The sequence below is a fragment of the Heliangelus exortis genome, chromosome 23, assembly GCF_036169615.1.
Source record: "Heliangelus exortis chromosome 23, bHelExo1.hap1, whole genome shotgun sequence".
In the NCBI taxonomy this organism is placed as follows: Eukaryota; Metazoa; Chordata; class Aves; order Apodiformes; family Trochilidae; genus Heliangelus; species Heliangelus exortis.
In genome coordinates, this window is record NC_092444.1 from 3,271,846 (window position 1) to 3,291,959 (window position 20,114).

A 20,114-nucleotide genomic window follows, 5' to 3' on the forward strand; every position below is an offset into this window, starting at 1 on the left:
AAAAGCAAGCTGCACTTAAGTTACAACACAGTGTTACATTCCCACCTTCAATAATTTCAGATTTAATTACCTAACCACCAGTGTGGTCGAGAACACTTAAATATATACATTCTCAATGTTAGCTTCTTGCCAAAGATAGCCAGTAAAGTGATTGTTGAGGACCAATGAATAAAGATAAATATTTATAATGGAGTGGAAATGAAGGAGGTGCTAAAAGAATATGCCATCCATATGCTAGAGTGTATTTTTCACAAGCTCCCACTCTGGGTAGAGTTTAGAATAGTTTCCAGGCAGCTGGCCAAACATGAACATGTTGGCTAACAAAGCCACGCATGTGTCTGTGTGCGTGCACGGATCAAATCCACTTCCTCCACAGGTAGCTTTGAGTGGATCCATAATCCCAGCTGCCTCCCTGCACTGAATGTGGAGAAAGCCTAGGAGATCTGCTTTGAACATGGCAGAGAGGCTTTGATGTCCTGCAAGGAGACAAGATAACATTTTGCAGCCTGAAGCTAGTACAAGCACAAGCAAATCAAGCCAATTCCATCCCATCTCCTCTTGTTCTGGAGCTGAGGGCAGCCCTGTTACCAGTATTGAAATTCCCATACTGCAAGTTTTGGCCATCCAAACAGCTTTCTTCAGGAACTCCATCTCCCCTGTAGACACCTGCAAGCACGAGCAGCAATGTGCTCTGATCCAACTGAGAGACCATCAACACATCACTCCTCGAGCTCTTATTAAACAATTACAGTATTGCACATTTCCCTTGGGAAAAGCCTTCCAGACTGTGCTGCAAGGGACTCAAATAAAACACCCTTTCACAACAGAAAGTTGGGAACTCAACAATATAGGACAATTAGTAAGTTCTTGAATATATTGGTGACAACATGCTAATACAAAAGATAAAATACAAGCAATGTGAAATCTCCTCTGCATTTCATTCTACATTGTAGAGATCAAAAGCCTGGCTCAGCACATGAAGACAAATTGCAATTAAGGGGGAAAACAATCATGAAGTGGTGAATTCACAATTCAGAAGAAATGAAATAAGGAAGGAGTGAGGACTAAAGAAAACACAGATATGTGCTTTCTTCAAGCCACTGATTTAATCAACTGGTTGGTGTGATTTCAAAAGAAAGAAGCCTACAGCATTAAAAATAAATTAGGAGGGCAGCAGCTCTTGAAAGCATAAGCACAAACTATTTTAATGCACTAGATGTGACATAAGAGATCAAACTCCATGAAACAAAAACATTCCTAATCCCAAGTACAAGCCAATTAAAACCAGAGGCTATGAAGTTAAAGTAAGCAGGGACAAATATAAAGCAACATGACTGCAAAAGACTAAAAAACCAAGAAAGGCCAAAGTACAAAATAAGATGTGGTTAGCAAGAGACCCAACACCTCTCCCACACCATGTAAACATCCAATAAATAAGAGGAATACCAATAAATGGTTTGTTAAGTTACTGACAGTGCTGGAATAGCTGAAATGTTAGTTTAAGGTTTATTTTCTTTGGTCTGTACACACTGTAACGTGGTAACAAGTGATAACTGAAGAGTCCAGATCAAAGAGCAGGGCAAGAAAGTGGATGCTTCGCATTGGTGTTCATCATTTGATGATTGGAGATCTGGCTGAAGCATCATCCAAACCATTTCACATTCACTGAGTAAATAAAAGTGGACTGGAATCAAGCAGTTTTTAAGAAATTCTTTACTTCTTTTGAAAACAGAGAACCTCATACTCCACAGAGTTGATACCCATCAGCAGTGTCATGGCCCAAGTTAAGAGAAGTGATGTATTTGTGTCCATGACCCCTTTTGGTTCCACTTTGTCTCTTCCTATGCTTCTCCATTAGCTATTCATTTTAGGCTGACTCTTTGGGCAGAGAGCAACTTGAGAGGATTGCTTCCATTTCAGATGCACTCCAACAGGACCCAAAGCACCCCATCATTAAGAGCTCTGCTCCATGTTGCTCCTAAGAGATCAGATGAATATATTCCTTCTTCCCAGCTGCTCCATGGCCAGCTGCCCAGCAGCAGAGAGATAAGCGCCTAGGAACAGACTTCTCACTCTGACGTGTGTTTAGAGTGAGGAATAGTGATAAACACACCATTTGGAGAAAAGCAGTTTTTTTCCCAGCCTCTGTTTTTGTTGAATTTCTTTGGGAAAAGCCCTATGGTAGACATGGTGAGGGAGCACCAGAGCTCTTGCTGGACAAACCTTCAAACTCAAATATACATACAGTGCATTTCCTAAAGAAGATCCAAACTCAAGACAGAGTCAATCCCCCTGCAGAAATGCTCCTACTAAATCTGAATTTAAGAACCTTACAAAAATCCCTACAAGCAACTTTAAATTTAACTTTATTTTAAAAATAACACACGCCCAGTGTGCTGCCTCCATATTGCTCTGTGGGAACGCATGATCTCACATTGACTGGAAGGAATCCTTAACACCTTCTGACTCCAAAAGAAGAATTTTTCTAGCATTTATTACAGCAGCTTTCAACAGCTACTGCACTTCCTTTTTAAGAATGAATTTATACATACTGGTCTTCCTCTCTACATTACAAAGCTGCTTACAAGGCAAATGTAGTCATCTGAAGAAGGTAAGTTGCAGCTTTTTTTAGATTCATCTGCATTTTCAGATGTGCTATTATCAGTCTTGGTACAGGCCAGCTCAGAGAACTGCTGCAGTGCAAGCACTGAGCAAATACTTTTCACTGTGCAAGTCTCTTTCCTTAAATTCTTCCCCATGTCAAATATTGAACCTTCCCAAAGCACTGAAGTGACTTTTGGGAACATTCCAACTCCTGAAGAATACAGTTTATATTTAGCAAGAAAACATTCAAATCTTATGATACCAAAGACAGCTCTGCTTAGGGAACCAACTGATCCTCTGAGTTTTTAGTCTGAAACTGGATTTCCACTGTTAACTTTTCTTACCCGCTTGTTTCTTGCTAACTAGAAAGCCAAAATGCACATAGGTGCCTCCAAGTTACTAAATATGGAACTTAAGCTTAAATTTAGATATGCAAGAATTAACCCATCCCCAGGCCAAATACTGAAATGCCAAAGGAGTGATTCTGTTCCATTCAACACTGCACTATAATTGTCACTGTGATGAAAACATTGATGATCTGAAGATTATTTTGTAAGCAAAGACTGTGCTCCCATCTTTATTTTGACACAAGTTTTTTCCCACTCTATGCAGTGGAAGGTTAAATGTATAATACTATCTTAACCTTGTATCTTTAGCTAAAGACCATCATTAATTTAATCTGATCCAGAGTACTCTAGATCATAATGAACCCATATTTCCACAAATAAGCACTCAATCACCTATTATGGTGGCTGTCTGTATGGTCATAGAGGGAGACCACCCTTAAAGTAAATTAGAAAAGATAAAAAAAAAGGCAAGTCTCTGGGGGTCCAGACTCAGCTGTTCAGCCTGGAACTGAACAGCAGCATCATTCAGAGGCACTTACCATGCAACACGGCACTGTGTTTGTGGGAGTTTTTTTTTCCAAGGAGATATACAATGAATGTGTAGTACAGAGAAAAGAAAAACCAAGTGAAAAGAGAGTTCAGCATACTCTCCTGTGTGTTGAACAAGGATTCTGTTGTCTTATGTAACAGTATTCTCCATCAGAGAAAGCCAGGTATGTGGACAGTGTTTTAATTAAGTCAACTGCTCTGCTATCAAGACAAATAATCACTTGTGCCAAGGTTGAAACCGTACACTTTTTGGAGTAGCTAATCTAATCACCATTTCTTCTTGCATCAGTTTTTGGTTAAAGGGACTTATCAACAACTAAACAATTGCTTCTGAATTATGTTTTAAAAATATGATTAAACAAGCATCTTAAATTTTAGGAGAAACAAGAGCAGTACTTCACCTCTTCTTGTCTTACATGCACTCCCCACATCCATGCTTTGATCCTGCTGGCTGAATTGCATCAAATTCTGCACCTTACACATTCAAGGCATTTAATATTTTGGCTTATTTGCCACTCCAGTACACTAAGGTGGTTTTTTTTCTAAAGTCTTGACTGAAATGAATCATGTTTACAACTGAAACAGCAATATTATTAGTGTGAGGCTGGATACTTGGGAACAGTCTTTTTCCATGTTTATTCAGAGGTCAGCATGTACTGATCTCCACAGGAACCTTATACATTGGAAAACTATGATAATATAGTGAAATTCAGGATGAAACACATTTTTCCTTAAAGAATCAGAAGGAAGATGAAGCAAGCTACAAAAGATTAGCAAAGAAAGCATCCAGATCTTTTGAATTTGTGCCTATAATGTGCAGGTATCTGAATACACATGTGACTGAAGCAGTTTTTAATTAAAAGCCACATCCAAACAGGAAATAAATTACTTTAATTGCACATAAGCTCTTAAGGCTTGATTTTTCTGTTTTAAGGCCACTTACATCATTACAGAAGGAACAAAACACAAATGCAAAGAAGAGCCCACACAAGTTACCAGCACTCTTGCAAAATAACCATTTTGGCAAATGACTCCCCCATTTAGCCTGGATTCCTCCACTCTGAGCCAGCATCTAATAAAATATTATTAAAATTTTTCTGAGCCATTCCACAGCCTCAGAATTTCCTGTTCCTGCAGAACACAGACACTGCACAACGGATGTTGTGGAAACTCAAGAGGGAAGCCTGGCTCCACTCATCTTGGGCCTTAAACCACTAGTAAAGCCACTCCCACAAATCCACACATTGCTAAACCTTAATTTGATCCATCAGATGTCCACGAGCCACACATTTGTCAAGCTTTGTTTATGAAATGACACTTAAATGGACTTTTGCGCTCAAAACCAGATGTAATTAATACTGGAAATGGATTGGCTTTATTCCAGTATCTGCACTGAAATTCCAGTACTACAAAAATTAGCAGAAATAAAATGAAACCAAATCAGCTTTTCTGGAGAAAAACAAATGTTAATAGTTAGCAATTATGTTAATTACAGATTTTTTTCAGTTCAGCTGGAGGAACTACATTTAAAATACTCTGAAAGGTGACTAACATCCTTAAAACAGGCTCCTTGGCATTTTTCTCTGATCTACTGGATAAAATGGGGCTGCTTCTCCATTCAGCAGTCTGTAGCTTCCAGAGAAACAAAAGCTAGCCATCTGGCAGGCACAACAGAGGCCCTAGACTTTGACTAGTGACCTGCAGGTGAAGGCTTCTGTATCTCATTACCAGTCACAAGTCCCATGAGCCAGCACAGCATATCAATATCTTGGGAAGTCTCCACCATTTGTGTCAAGAGTCCAGCTGGTGCTGAAGATATCTAGCAACAGTTAAGGCATATGCAGAGGCATGGTGTCTCCAGCCATGTTTCTACATTGTAACTTCTCCCCATCATCTTGAAAAGAGGTTAGAGATCTATTTCTAATCAGGATTCAAACTCATTGAGTGACTGACACACTTTAAAAAGTTATTTAAACATGCATTTTAATGGTCTCTAATACGAGTAGTGTGGTGGCAGGAACCTGGAAGGAAAAAAATAAAAAAGGCAGACTTCAGCCAGAAGTGAAATTCACTTCTACAGTCTCATGCAAGTAAGTGGAGTTGCTAGCTCTATGCCAAGCATCACATTAACAATTTACATTTATTACTTGCTATCTCCAATTACCATCAAGATATCCAAAGGTAATCTTTTCTAGCTGGAAAAGCTCCTGCTTACATTCCCTCACCAAATGGAAAACTGGCTCTAAACAGCCATAAATTTATTCAGAGAGCCAGCACGCCTTTCTGTAGCCAATAATCCTTGCATTAGAAACCTGTCTAGCTGCTGGTCACTTAAAGCCTATCACACAGGTCAACAAATCCAGGAAGAACAGCAGGTTAAAAACTCAGCTTTGAGACCATGAGGCTGGCAATGCACTTCTGCTTCCACTCTTTTCTTTGTAAATTTTCACTTGGTCCAATTTTTTTTTTTTTTAAAACATCTTCCACCTTCACTAGATGTTCAGCTGGCCACCTGCATTCAATTATTTTATCTTTCTCCTTGATACAGCATACTGCTCAGGCTCTTGGACTCCAGACACAAAAAGCTCCAGTCTCATGTTCTTTATGGTCTGTGCAGCCCGAGCAATGCAGTTTTCCTGGGGAAAAATTCTCTAGCTTCATATATCTTCAGTTACTAAAAGCATGCAGGCAAATCTGAGACTTGTTTGGACGCTCAATAGCTACATGAAGCAAGGTCCTGAACACTGTTCAAGTATTTTCTAATAATTTATTTTATAAATGATAATATATTTATACATTTTTTAACATCACTCTGGGACTTTCCAAAAAGTAACATTTTCTACCAAAAAGGTTTAAGCATTCTCCTGTGATGAGAAAGTAAAGATGATCAACTCCCCTATCTTTAATTGCAAACAGAGTCTTGAAAAACCATTAGTAAAGTTACTGACTGCTGTATCTATAAAGAACTCTAGCTTTAATTCTTCCATGGCAGCATAACTTGATTCAAGGTTTCACTTTTGGGAATAAATTGACTATTAGATGAGTATCAATCTCACTGGGAAAAGAATGGAAGAAAGCTGCGGCTGTGAGCACTCCCCTGGTGAGTCTGTGTGCCCATTTTGTGAGCCAGTTTTGCAAGGATGATTCTCTGTCCCCACTTTATGGCAGCCATCTGAATTTCTGAGTCAGCTAGATTTTACATCTAATATATTATATATGCTCAGGCAAACATCCAAATTAAACACTCAGCAGGCAACTTGTACTTGCAAAAGGAATCTGCTTTAACTTCTACTAAGGTTGAGGTAACTTCTACCACCAACTTCAATACTCAGGTCAAAGGCAGAGATACCATCTGGTCACAGAACTTCCATTTGCTTCTCATGGCCCATGAACACAATAAACCCAACTTCCATCTTCCACTCTTCTCAGAGATGTGCCTCTAAGACACAGCAGTGAAACTGCCTTGCAAAAAACCCCAGAAGGTTTCTGGAGGCTTCACCTACACCCTCTGTTGCTGCCTTCCGAGCAGCACTACCTGAAAGCTGCTGCCTTCTTTGAGGTTTCTCTGGGGAAGAACACAGCTAAAATTACCAGTGGACTGACTTACTGCACAACTTTTCTGAAGAGAAAGGAAACAAGAGGACAACACTCTCAGATTGTTCTGATCTTTCAATACTCTACCAGCTTCCCCACTTCACATCACTCAGTGTGATTTCCAGCCGCCAAAACAAAATCTCCCTCTTAACTAATACTCAAACATTTCCATCCAGAAAATACCCCAAATATTCTTCTTTCAGCAAGTGATGAGAACAGATGCCACTCACACCTGACTTCTATCAGAAGCACAGTACACATCAACAGCAGCAACTTCTGCCAGGGTCAGGCAATGAGGTGATGCAGTATTTATTCTACACAAATCAAATCTGTATTAATGTTACAAGTCCTATCACTTGGAACATCCTCATGACAAATCCATTCAGGAACAGTGCAATCACCTTTACCACTCCTCTTATGGAAGTTGCCACAGACTTGGCTAACAGGTAGATAAGGCGTCAGCTTCTGTGGAAATTTATTCTCATTTAAATCAGTTGTCCTAAAAAAGTCAGGTTGTCTACACTAAACTCCTTTTTTCTTTTTGTAAAAATTTAAAAGTCTTGTACATTTTGACAGCCTCTGGAGCAATCTACTTGCAAACAATGACTAACTGGATTCCAACCAGAGCTTTCCATGCCAAGGCACATTACCAGCACCACACACAGCTTCTTTCAGGCAGGACTCCTGGAGTCCTGTGATTGACAAGGTCTCTAATGAAATCTAATTGAAGACTCAGCAGTCTGAAAAACGCAGCAACAGATGTGGGAAAAGGGCAAACCACAAGCTGGTTTACTAATGAATGAAAAGTGTCTGGCCTGACAAGGGCCAGTGACCCAAAAGTTCTCTTCTTCCACCCATCCTTTTACTTCATGTTCAAGTTTGGACCCTTTCCCTTGTCAGCCCAACACTTGGGGGCAGTAATGTACAGTCCTCAATACATTCTACCTACTCCTATTGACACCAATATGCTCTTTTCATTAAAAAGTACCACCAGAGCATGGCTTTGAGGGACCTCATGGAAGGAACATAGTGCAGTTATCTTTCACAGTAGGAATATAGCCCAGGAAGGAGATGTCAGTTTCTCCCTGCATTAGTTTTGCAAAGCTTTTTACCTACAAAACCATTTCTAAGCCATACTCACCTCCTTTTGATGGATCTTGGGCAAGCATCAAAACAGTAGCTACACTAATCAGTCTGGAGATCAATTTCTACAGAAGAGCTATGGCAAGCTGAGCTGCAAGCAGACTTCAATAATAACCTACACTTGACACCAAAAGAAAAATTACAGGGGCCTCTGCCTCAAGTCTACTCCAGGATGGTAGAGTAGCAAAGCAAGGAAACCAAGCATAAAGAAAGAAGTCAAGGTGCCCATTTTTTTATACTTCTGTCCCAAATTTAATGAACCTACTCATGCTCATCATGCATCTGAGTCTGACCTTTTTACTTGAAGGAGGTTATTGTCTGGTAACTGTACAGGAAACAGAATAAAAACGTCAGCTGTAAAGGTTTGGATGAAACTTGCAAAAAAAGGTCAAAAAAGTACTTGCTTGGGCCAGGCTTATGATGTTTTTGGAACTGCTAAAGGTGGCAGTACATACACTACTCTTGTCTGACTACAGCACAGACTGCAGTCTTGTGAAGCTCAGTCTGAGAGTGACTTCAGAAGAGGTCTACAGATGTCTCAACAACAGAAATCCTATGAGATTTAACAAATTCTTTCACCTCTACTGCAGTGACTGGTGTGGGAATCACACAGACCGTCCCTTCTGACAAGCATCACTCAAACTGGCCTGTTTCATGTTATGCTTTTAATATGAAAAGACCAGTGAGTGTGTAGCTGACGAAAAGCATGTAGAGCACTAATGAGCACCATCCAAAAGTAATTCCAACATCCAGAGGTAACCAGCAATTTTCTGAGTCGTTAAAAAACAACTCATACCAATTATACAGTCAAGCTTACCACAGCTCCCCTTGTTTTGAACGGTCCTTGATGCTGCTCAAACCCTGACATGTGTTCAGTCCTCCAAATTTCATCAGAAACCCAACCATGTCACACCAGAACATATCAATGATTCAGTTATTCTGCATCCTACCTCCAGCAACAGCCACAAAAATGATGCTTTAGGTTGCCAAAAGTTTTGGTGGCACAGATGTAGCCAATCACTATGATTTCAAGAAAGAGAAATAATCTCTTCCAGCAGGGAACAATTTCTTTCCATGCCCACCTGTACCTTGGCTTGTGTAACTGGAAGCAACATTTAAATAGTTTGATAAATTTAAGTCATCCACAGCTTTTTAGCCAGGTACTAACACTAGCTTCAATACCACCTACAAATAGGCCTCCTCAACTACATTTTTACCTATTCAGCAGCTCCTTTTCTGCACACAAACACCTTGAACACAATATAAATGATTTAGTAAAGGGGCATTGGTTCAAATAGCTGATTTTTAGGGTCTCCCAGAAAATGTTTGTCAGCATCACTCAAATTCAGACCTGCCACAGAAAAGGGGTACAGCTCACCCTGCAAATAAGAGGAAAGATTTAGTCCAAAGATCTGACAGCCCTGTTCCAGCCTCAGTGTCCTCTGTCTGCAAAATTTAGAAGCTTAGATAGCAAACAAGCCATTTTATTTATACTGGACAGCAGAAATAAGTTTTCCCAATCACCCATATTGTAGGTTCTACATATATTAAATCCATAATTCAGTAATACTTACTCCAGAGGAAACCGCTGCATACTTTTCCAGGGACCATTGACCTAAGCTAGCCTACTACAGCCCAACTGTGCACCAGTGGATGTGCAACTAAATGCTGTGCAACTAGAAATGAGCACACACATCCTTCAGAAGTTAGTTTTCTTCGCTAGCAATTTGCAGAAAGAAAAATATTTCAGGGGCAAGTAGAAAACAGGTTTTGGGCACAAGGTGGCTGGCCAAGGCTTTTTTGGCTAGTCACTGGACTGCAGAATACCTGATATTGCATAACTTATAAATAGATTTGGGTGCTCTCCAAAATCCTAATGTTCTGTCTTTGAATCATGAGCCACAGCACATTTGCTGTTTATTAGAAGACAAGATACACCTACAAGGACAAGCACCAGCCTAGTAAAAGTAATTTTTAACACTTTAAACATAGCAGCAGCCTCCAAACTGGTGATAGTTTCATCAAGAAAGCTACTAGTGACCCTTTCTCCTGTGCATACACAGCAGTACCTGTTGGCTTGCTGAAAACAGACACATAAATTCCTGACATTGTTTGGGCAATTGCTGTATTCTTCAACCTCGCCAAATCACCACACCTCTGAGATACTTCAGAACATTCTCAGTATCAGATCTTTGTCCCACCCAGGACTCATCCATTACTTGGTTAGAGAACCCAATACTCACCAAGTCAATGAGGTCACTGAGATTCTTCTCTATCTGCTGTGGAGGCAGACGCCTCATCAAGTCCAAGGCACAATCCAGCTGCTGGTCACTCTGCAAAAACAAGAGCATCCTTCTGTCACAGTATGTACAGGAAACATATGACATTGACACACACAACAATACCAGTGCTTGCTGACACCTCTGATATAAGAGATGCAGTTCTAATCCTAAGCAGCAGCATATTTTGTATTAATACAAATCAAGATTGAGAAAGTTCAGTACCACTGGATGGTGGATTATTGATTTGGTATTGGACATTCATAGTCTAGAGCAGGTTTTAAGAGCAGTTTCAACTGGTGTCACCTGCCAATCAACACCATGCTGGTGATGGAAAGGACTCCAGTAATTACCTCACCAAAATCCATTCCCTATGTTTCTGCAAATGTTTAATGCACAGTTTTTCCATGCAGTCTCATTCATCTGGGTTAAGGAACTGAAAATTCCTTCTCCTGAAGCAGTTTTAACACTTCCTCTATTGTATTGTGACACAATTCAGCTTGAGATAACCAGCACTCAGAGCTCCCTCCCTCCTTCAGCTTTATTTTAAAAAAAAAAACAAAACATAATGAAGCATGCACACAAAGTATGAGCCATCATCTCCTTGCTACAAAACACACACCAAAAGCTGCCTGTATCTGAGAAATCAGGGACTGCAGATAGGTTGAGAAATCACAGCAACAAACTCCAACAGGATTTAGTGCAGCTGGTTTCACTTCTGACACAAAACCACCTTTAAAATTCATTTTGCAAAAAATGCAGAGATTACCAAAGACACCTGATGAGCTGAACCATGTTCCTGATATAACCTTCTGCTCTCATTCTTGCAAGCAGGTACCAAGAGACACTTTCCTGTAAGCCTAACAGCATCCCAGATCTGCTCAAGTTACTTTGGTCAGGAGGCAGGGGAAGCACAGTCTGTTTGTTTCCAGTGCTCTTTCCCCTCCCTTTTTAATTTGTGATTTCTAGCCACCCATATACAACAAGCTTAGCTTTAATGTCTCCCTCCTGTGTTCTGCCAAGCCACAGAAGTTTTATTTAAGAAAGGCTTTAGAACTAAAGCAGTTACATGATCATATTATTCAAGTAGCAGCCCCCAGGTCAGGGGGAAACAGGAAGCAAAGTTTCCTGCAATTAAGCTATACCCAGGCAATGAGAAAGGCAGGGAGCTCTCAGTACACATCCATTATGAAAGCTGTTCTTAAAGGGCACTACCCACTCCTTATCAAAAGATAAATATTTTACAGCCAGCAAGTCAGACAGCTTGGTCTGGGGAGATGATATATTTATTTGGCACCCAGTTCAGGTTATAGGACAATCTTTGCAAAATATTCCAGCTCCACAGACAACTAGGCATCAGCTCCCATAGACCTGCAATAACCTCCTGAAGCTCTGAGCCTTCAGCCTGACACGAAGGATGCACTGACACCAAAAGCAGAGCTTCATGACCGTCACCAGTGGTCACCAAAGGAGGATGCATTCAAATCATGTACAGAAACCTCCCCATACTCTCTGAATAACGTGACAAGCAAATCCTTGGCTGAAACAAATCTGGAGTGAAGTTATTTCTCTTGGAAAACCACCCCAAATTGATCCCTCACCTATCACCACATTAAAGCACAGAAGTGACAGACAACAATTTCACAACTTCTAATTATCTTCACTAGAAGCTCAGGAGAAGGGAAAATTACTCAGTTTTTGCTTCTAGTTGTTCAGTCCCCAGAGAAAGATACTATTTAGATGGCCTATGCCTGCCCAGCTCCAGCAGCCAGGCTCAGGCAGGGGATCCTTTCTTACCAAGTATTGTCTTTACCTCCTGCTATCTCTTAGGTCAAGGAAGGAGAGCTGGCACATGGTCACAAGGTCATGCTCCTCACTTTGGGATCGTGGGAACACTTATGGAAGTGCTCCATCCTCCTCTGCCAAATGGAATTGTTTAATAGCCAAAAAAGCCTAAGGGAAGATGATGTTAAAAACCACCACTAAAGCTGCAACCCCAGAATAATTGTTTCACAGTGCAACAATTTTGAAATAAACTCCACTGAATGAAGTAGCATCCACATTTGCAGTGTTTTATGGATTAACCACAAGGACTCAGACTGACCATTTTGTGACAACATCTTCAATACCAGCTGTAAAAAGACATAGGCAAGACTGTTCAAGGCAGAGGATTTTTAAAGGAGTTCAGTCACAGCTGACATACACATCTGTGTGCAATGGAAAAACAAAAATATCCAAGCACATACAAACAGTTAAAGCAAGGCTGAGCAGCAGGACTCTTCAGTTTTCTTGCAGAACATTTAAATTGCATAGTTTGCCAGCATATCTCTTAAACCGCTGAAAACACGGTTCTGCTCTGTTTCTCACCCTAAATCTATGGTCATATGGTCACAGTAATCCAGCATCAATCCATGTCAAAAAGGCAACACAAAGCATACAGATCACAGAGTAAAGTGGCACCTGGTGGGAGTGGATACCTCTGGTATGTTCAGTCTCAGAACTGAGTGAGTATTCTAGCATGACCTTTTGTTTCTGGTTCTTTCACTGCAAGTGAAGTGACGTTTTAAAAACCAGGTCTGTGGTCAAACACATCCTTTGGTTCCAGACCTCTGCCCAGCTGGAATACCAAGAGGTGCTGGAGGTGCTTTCCTACAATGAGGTAGGAACCACATAGAAGATGTCAAAACAAGCAGCACACAAGTCCCTGCTTCTCCAGAAGAGTGAGCATTCCTGGGATATACCACTACTGCAATTTTGTGTGGCACCTTGTGAGTGGCACTTAAAAATCCCACAAAGCTTTCACACAGCCTGTGTAAGAGGAAGGTGTTCTCCAGGATGTATGGATTTATTTCACCTATACCACCACAGCTGACCCAACCTACTCCTCCTAATTTCACCTGTTCTGGATTTCCACTTAATTCTCTCTTGTGAAACTGCATATTCAAGTCACTATTTCTTACAGACCTCCAGTCAAAACATTTCTACAGAATTGTTGCCTTTGGACATGGAGAGGCTTTATAAACCCCAGCTCAGTGAGAAGGTGATTAGACAGGCTGTCTCCCAGCCTGGTCTGCTCTTGAAGCCAAGCTCTTTGAGGTTGCAGGACTTAATGAGCTTAGTGTTTACTTGATATGAGGTCGTTTTCCATCATTCCCGTTTCATCTAGCACAGAGCTCCTGTGGAGGAGTAGGGAGTTCAGACAGAAATTCTAAATGAAATTTTATTACAACTCAAGTCACTGAAGGATTTAGAGATCACAGGAATCTCTAAGACTGAAAATATAAGCTCAGATGAAAGCTCCTTAGTAAGCTTCCTCTAAAATTGTTTGGCTATCTAGAATCTCCACTTAAGCATCTGCTGTAGTGTTCCCATGGTACTACCATAGGGAAAAATGTTATGGATCTACCTGTTATGTTTGTTTAACTTCCTTTGCCTGCATCTGCCCTTCTCTTCAGTCTCTCTGCTGTACTCAGCTTATTTCCAAGAGAAATAGTTTCAGAACAGTCACAGGTCTCTGGTCATCTAGACTCTCTGTTGAGGTTCAAATAAAAACAAATATTTCTGGGGGAAAAAAAAAAAAAAAAAAAAAAAAAGCAAGCAGTTGTACAAGTGTATTGTTGCACAGAGGCACAGTTGTATACTTTAATTCCATGCATACTGTAAGCAATATTGTTCAAAGGCTGAGTATAGGCAGATGCTGCTCAATGTAGAGCACACAAACAAAAAAACCCCAGAAGTTACTAGAGGGTTTTGATCCGGAGAAGGAGTGTTTGTAGATTGTGAAATAAAACAATGTGTTTTCATTTTCAGTACTTGAAACAAGGGTGTGCTGTGGTCCTTGCTACTCATTTTAAGTGCAAGGGTCTCGTTCTCAACTTACATCTCTATGCAGCTACCATGAAAAGAGGATGGAAACTACAAAAATTAAAACAGGCAGAATCATAGAATAATAGAATGGTTTGGGTTGGAAGGGACCTTAAATCCCAACCAGCGCCACTCCTGCCATGGTCAGGGACACCTCCCACCAGCCCAGGGTGCTCTAAGGCCCATCCAACCTTCAGCACTGCCAGGGATGGGGCAGCCACAGCTTCTCTGGGCCGCCTGGGACTGGCTCAGCACCCTCAAGTTAAAGAATTCCTTCCTAATGTCCAACCTCAATCTCCCCTCTCCAAGTTTTAACCCATTTCCCCTTGTTCTCTCCCTACCCCCCTGTGTCCAAAGCCCTCCCCCAGCTTTCTTGTAGCCCCTTCAGATATTGAAAGGTTGCTCTGAGCTCACCTGGGAGCCTCCTCATCTCCAGGCTGAACAACCCCAATCCCTCAGCCTGGCTTCTCAGGGAGCTGCTCAGCCCTATGAGCATTTGCTCATTCCCAACTTCCTTTTGACTCCCACTTGTCATGTTCTTTAAAAATCACACAGCTCCTTAGGATGGGGAGAACAGGACTCAGGAAGAGCTGGCATGGGTTAATGGTTCCCTGCCAGGATGCTGTATGTAACACCACAGGAGCTGACCTGAGCTCATGCAAACCCACAAGCAAATAAACTCCTTCTCATGCAATTGTTACAGCTCATGGCACCCAAATCAACTCTGCCAGACTCGGGTAATAAACAAACCACACCACATTTGCATTATATTTTGCACAGAGCTATCACCTGATGAGCAAGGTTATTACCAGGCACAATGTGTACCCAGAGCCTTTCAGAGATGAGTGGCAGAGCTGGGAACACCCCACTGGAGCTGTGCTTGTTTTCTCTCTCCAACACAAGCTACCTACCAGATGAATTGCTATCATCAGGTCCCTTCTCTTTTTAAGTATCTTTACACGTGCATTTCACTATGTACACTTACAGAAAGTCACAGCCATTACTCACAAGTTCTGACCAATTTTCATCACAAGTTCCCCAAGACCAAACCCAGACTCCAGGCTTCAGGAAGGTTTATACAAACCTGCAGCTCTATCCCTTCCAAAGCCTAAGTCATTCCACTTAAAAGGAGACAAAAGATTCGATTTCACCATCCCAGCCTTGCAGTCAGCAGGAATTTGTTTCTGTTTATCACAAAGATCTGTGGATTTAATTCCCTGGTCTTCATAGCTTTGTTCTGATAGCTCCTGCTTATTTAACTGTATTATTGCTGAGCACAAACAGGGTAAGGCAGTATCTTCCAAAAGTAACCCAGGCTTGTTTCACTTCTGTATTGTGTTTCTGTATTAACACTACTTTGAGCTGATTCCTGAAGCCAGAGCAACCAGCTGAGGTAGTTCTGGTGCTCCTGCAGTGATAGCTTCTCACAGTTTTAGCCTTTCCTAGGAAATAAAATCTTCCCTACAAATATAAGGCTTCTACTCAAGGCATGATTGTGCTACCTACCCCCTATCCCACCACCTCAGAAGAACCTGATGACCTAAAAATTACGTCAGCAGCTCTGATTAAGGTAAAAACCCCACACACATGTATTAAGAGCATTCATTATTTGGCTCACACTGCCCATATTCAGCCAAAAAATACCACAATTGTTTGGATCCTGCAGCTGCATTACCACCGGTGAGAGGTCTTCAAGTTGCATCACACAAGTTTTGCTCAAGTCTCACATCTGAGAAGTTATCCACATTTGAAGAAAAAGTTGGCATCTAACTACTCTGTGCTTCTATCCTGATTTTCAGTGATCAGAAATGCAAGCTAAAAACCTAAAAGCACACCAAAAATAGAACATTTGCTCAGCTTCTGCAGTTTGAAGCATTCACACATCAAATCACTTTGGTGGCTGGACAGTTTACACGGAAAATATCTTCATAAATTAATCCAGGGCCAGAAGTACACAACAAGCAAATGACTTTTTTCCTTCCTTTTGTATTGCAGACATACCCCAGATTGTAAATCACATTATTTCCTGTCAGTTCTCCCAAAAGGAATGTCTAATGTTTCAGCTTTGTGCTACTAAAACACTAATTTTTTTTCAATTATAACAGATACACAGCTTCCCCTCCTGCTTGTCGTTTCCATCCTTAGCAACTTCCACAGCTCAAAAGGCAGAAGATTCCCTGTTCAAAGCACACAAGATAGGATAGCATTACCACTAGAATTTTCAGCAAAGGAGTTGAATTATTGTTACCCCTTTGTAATAAAAAGCAAAGTAGTATGTTAAGTTGCAAGATTCCCTTCTCAGCTGTCAGCATTCACTTTTTAGGATATTAGATGGGAAGAGGAATAACTCTATGATCTATGAAGCCCAGACAAGCTCTGCACTCATGACATTTCCATCAGCTGCACATATTCCTTGCAATCTGTTTTTCTACATTTTCCTTTGGCTATTAACCAAATAGGCAGATCCTATCTACACCCATTTGTAATGTACTCATAAATCACAGCTTCCTGACACCAAGGTGTGTTAGTGGGGGAAAGGGAGGTGGTATGCTTAAGAAATAATCCAACAGAACAAAAGCTGAAGATACACTATGCTGTGAGTTATAAAAGAACAGGTCAAAGATGACTAAAAAACCATGACACTAATGGAGACTACATTCTCCTTATTTTAACTCCTTCTAACTTTGTCTTCTCTGGTGAGGATGTAATCCAGTGGCTTTTATTATCTCAGACACTTGGGAAGACCATGTCACAGGGGTTGCTGTGGTCACATTACCACTGGGGTCAAGACCAACCAATTCTGAGAGTGCTCATTCCATGAATTATAGCTGAGGAGGATTAAAGGTGAAAATAAAAACAAGAAGTGACAGACTGGGAGATTTTAGCAGAAGCTGGTGTACTTGCTCTCCCACAGCTCCCCTGGAAGCAGTATTTACTGACAGAGCAATTGTACAAGTCATGTACATGTCACAGCTTTTGAGTCAGTGAATCTGCTCAGACATGTTCTCCTGCAGAACACTGTTTCTTAAGTCTACTCTGCTCTGTTGAGCATGCTCTGGAAAAGCAGTACTATCCCGAGTTAATGACAGAGAACACCTTCCTGCCTTGTTTTCTAAATTCAAGTCTAGGTTTTGTACACACTGACAAACACACCTGAATGCTTGTCAAAAAATGAGCAGTGTCCTCTCAACCTCCAAACCAGCTTCTGTTCTATGCTGGAGCAGCAATTGAATACATACGAATTTCAGGATCATGAGGATCTCCTTTAAAGAGGTTCTGCAGGAAAAGAGCAACTTAATTGTCTGCTCCAAGGACTCCAGCAGAGGAACTGAAAAAAACTATGGGAAGGAGAGCAAAGGAGGCAGCTTAAGTTTCACTGCCACCACATGCTGATGACATCTGATACTTCTCACCATCTCTAGCTGACAGCACAACTATGACAAGTCCTAGACAGATGAAAGGAGTGGCAAAAGTCTTCCAGGAGCACTTACCAAAGCAATCTATCTCTTCCTCAATCAGCATTTGGCCAAATCCTTGGTTGTTGCTTTACCTCTGGAGGGATGATCTCAAGCATCCTTCCTATCATACATTGCATTTGACTTCATCAATCCTCCAAATAAGTTAGCAGTGTTCACTGTTTGAGGGACATTACCCAACATCCTAGCCCAATTCTCAAAACAATTATCAAGTGAATTATAATACATTGAAGGTATTCCCAACTGTTAGTTCCTAGATAAACAAGAGCTGCTTGCATTGCTTTTATTAAGCAAGCTTTTATTGAGAAGCTCAGTCTCAATGAACAACTAGGTGTTTTACATCTATGGAGAAAAACTAGCAACCCCTGACAGTCTAGAGCAGACCATTTGACTGTAATTCACTCTTTGCTTTAGAATAATTCAGCATTTCCCAGAGAATGTTCTTGCATCTGCTTTCAAAACTAATTCACCATCTATCACTTCAGTTTATAAAAGGTCTGGTGCAAGTGTCCATCACCTGGCCAACAAAAAGCTGTACAAACAGAATAGCAGAATGGACCAGCACCAAAGCCTTCTGGGACCAGGCTATTCATCTTTACCTTTTGCCACCATCACTAATGATTTCTGCACCAGCATTTGTCTTCTGGGTAACAGAAACAATGTTTTATTTATTAAACTTGTCACTGAACATGACAATGTAATTTACCAGCTTTTTATCTGGTGCCAAGAATTCCTATGAAGCACAGAAGTTTGTAAAAAGTCTTCTCCCAATAAATCATGGCATCAAGTGAATAAAAAACCCACATGAAAGAGTAATAAAGGCACAGTGGTAAAGCAGCTGCACAGAAAAGTCACACAGATTGAAAAAAAAAATCACTAACTTGTAATGAACAGGATTAAAGACACTGAAGTTGATTGTGGAGCCGACCACCTTGGTCAATTAACATTAAGAGACTTAGTTAATGTTACTGCACAACAGACAGTGTTTTCCCCATTCCAAGTCTGGATTTAACACAACATTTTCTTTGCTAGACATAACTACAGATAGGAAATCTTCGCTAAACAATAGGAAGCAAACCTGTTAAAACACAGCTGTGAGATACAAAACCTTGTCCTGAGTTTGCAAACACTTCCTAAGGAGGCCCTTAACCTCTGCCTAATGGTTTCACTACCAGAAGAGACCTTGCCCTGACCACAAGGACACACACACCCTCCTAAAAGACAGACATCCCATTACAGAGACCTTAATTGAGAGTGGAACCATTCAGTGGGGCTAGTGCACCATGGAACTCCAGGTGCCTCTTGGTATTTCCTCCTGACTCCAGTCAGCACCACTCTTTCATCATTTTCTGGAGCTCCACAAATCCTTTGGCACACAGGGTGGTGGGCAGTCAAGCAAATCTTGCTTTCTAAAAACTATGAAGCTCCCTCCTACCCACCCTCCTTCCCCATTCTCCTCACACTGACCCACACCAAAGAGCAGATTATTGCTGGTAATTAAATAAGTGAGGGGTTTGCAGCCCATGCAGCAGGAACTGGTTCACAGGCTCTTCTTCCTGACCTCACCCATCCTTTGGTAAAAATTTCTGTCACCTCTGCAAGATCCTTTTCATCCTGCACTTCACTTTGAGTGAATGTACCTCAAATTACTGATTAATATCCTCATCCCCATCCTCCCACTTGGCTATTTCATTCCTCCTCTGTAACTGACTGGGTTAGTTGAGCCTTTGAAATAAGCTAACAGCAGGTCTGTGTTGGTTCAGAAGGCTGATGATCTGTTTTTCACAGTCCCATTTGCCTTCTTGCCTTCCATTCAGACAGAACTAAGGATGTGCACAGATCAGCCTCCAGAGGAGGGCTGATGAATTTTTACAGAGGTCAATTATTCTTTTTTAAAAACTGAAACCATGATTATTACAAATACAACAGCTCTTGAAATTCAACACTGCCATTAGTCATCCTGAACATCTGCAAATGCATTGTTTGTGATGCGTTCTTTTAATCCCTGTTGCTGCTGGGTAAGCTTTTCAAAATGCTTTCTTATTCTACATGCTCTGTTTCATCATTTGACTTCCTGGTCATGGAAGTACCAGAAGAGGAAGTGCTCAGTTCAAACAGAAAATTTTTTACATGCAGAAACAGCCAGGTTTGGCAAGTTGGTCCTGGCCTGACAGATCCAAGGTCTCCTTCCAATCAACTGATACCTAGATTTAACTTTTTTTTTCATGGGAGAAGTTACTTGCAACAAAAATATGTGA

At 41.0% G+C, this 20,114-nt stretch overlaps 1 protein-coding gene across 3 annotated transcripts in view; it reads right to left on the reverse strand.

Moving 5' to 3' along the window:
- CAPZB (capping actin protein of muscle Z-line subunit beta) overlaps positions 1 to 20,114 on the reverse strand; it is a 68,697-nt gene that overhangs the window by 30,646 nt on the left and 17,937 nt on the right. For all 3 annotated transcript variants that reach the window (XM_071767401.1, XM_071767398.1, XM_071767399.1), the window contains one exon: positions 10,481 to 10,570. In XM_071767401.1, the coding sequence (XP_071623502.1) occupies positions 10,481 to 10,570 (90 nt within the window). The remainder of the gene's footprint in view (positions 1 to 10,480; positions 10,571 to 20,114) is intronic.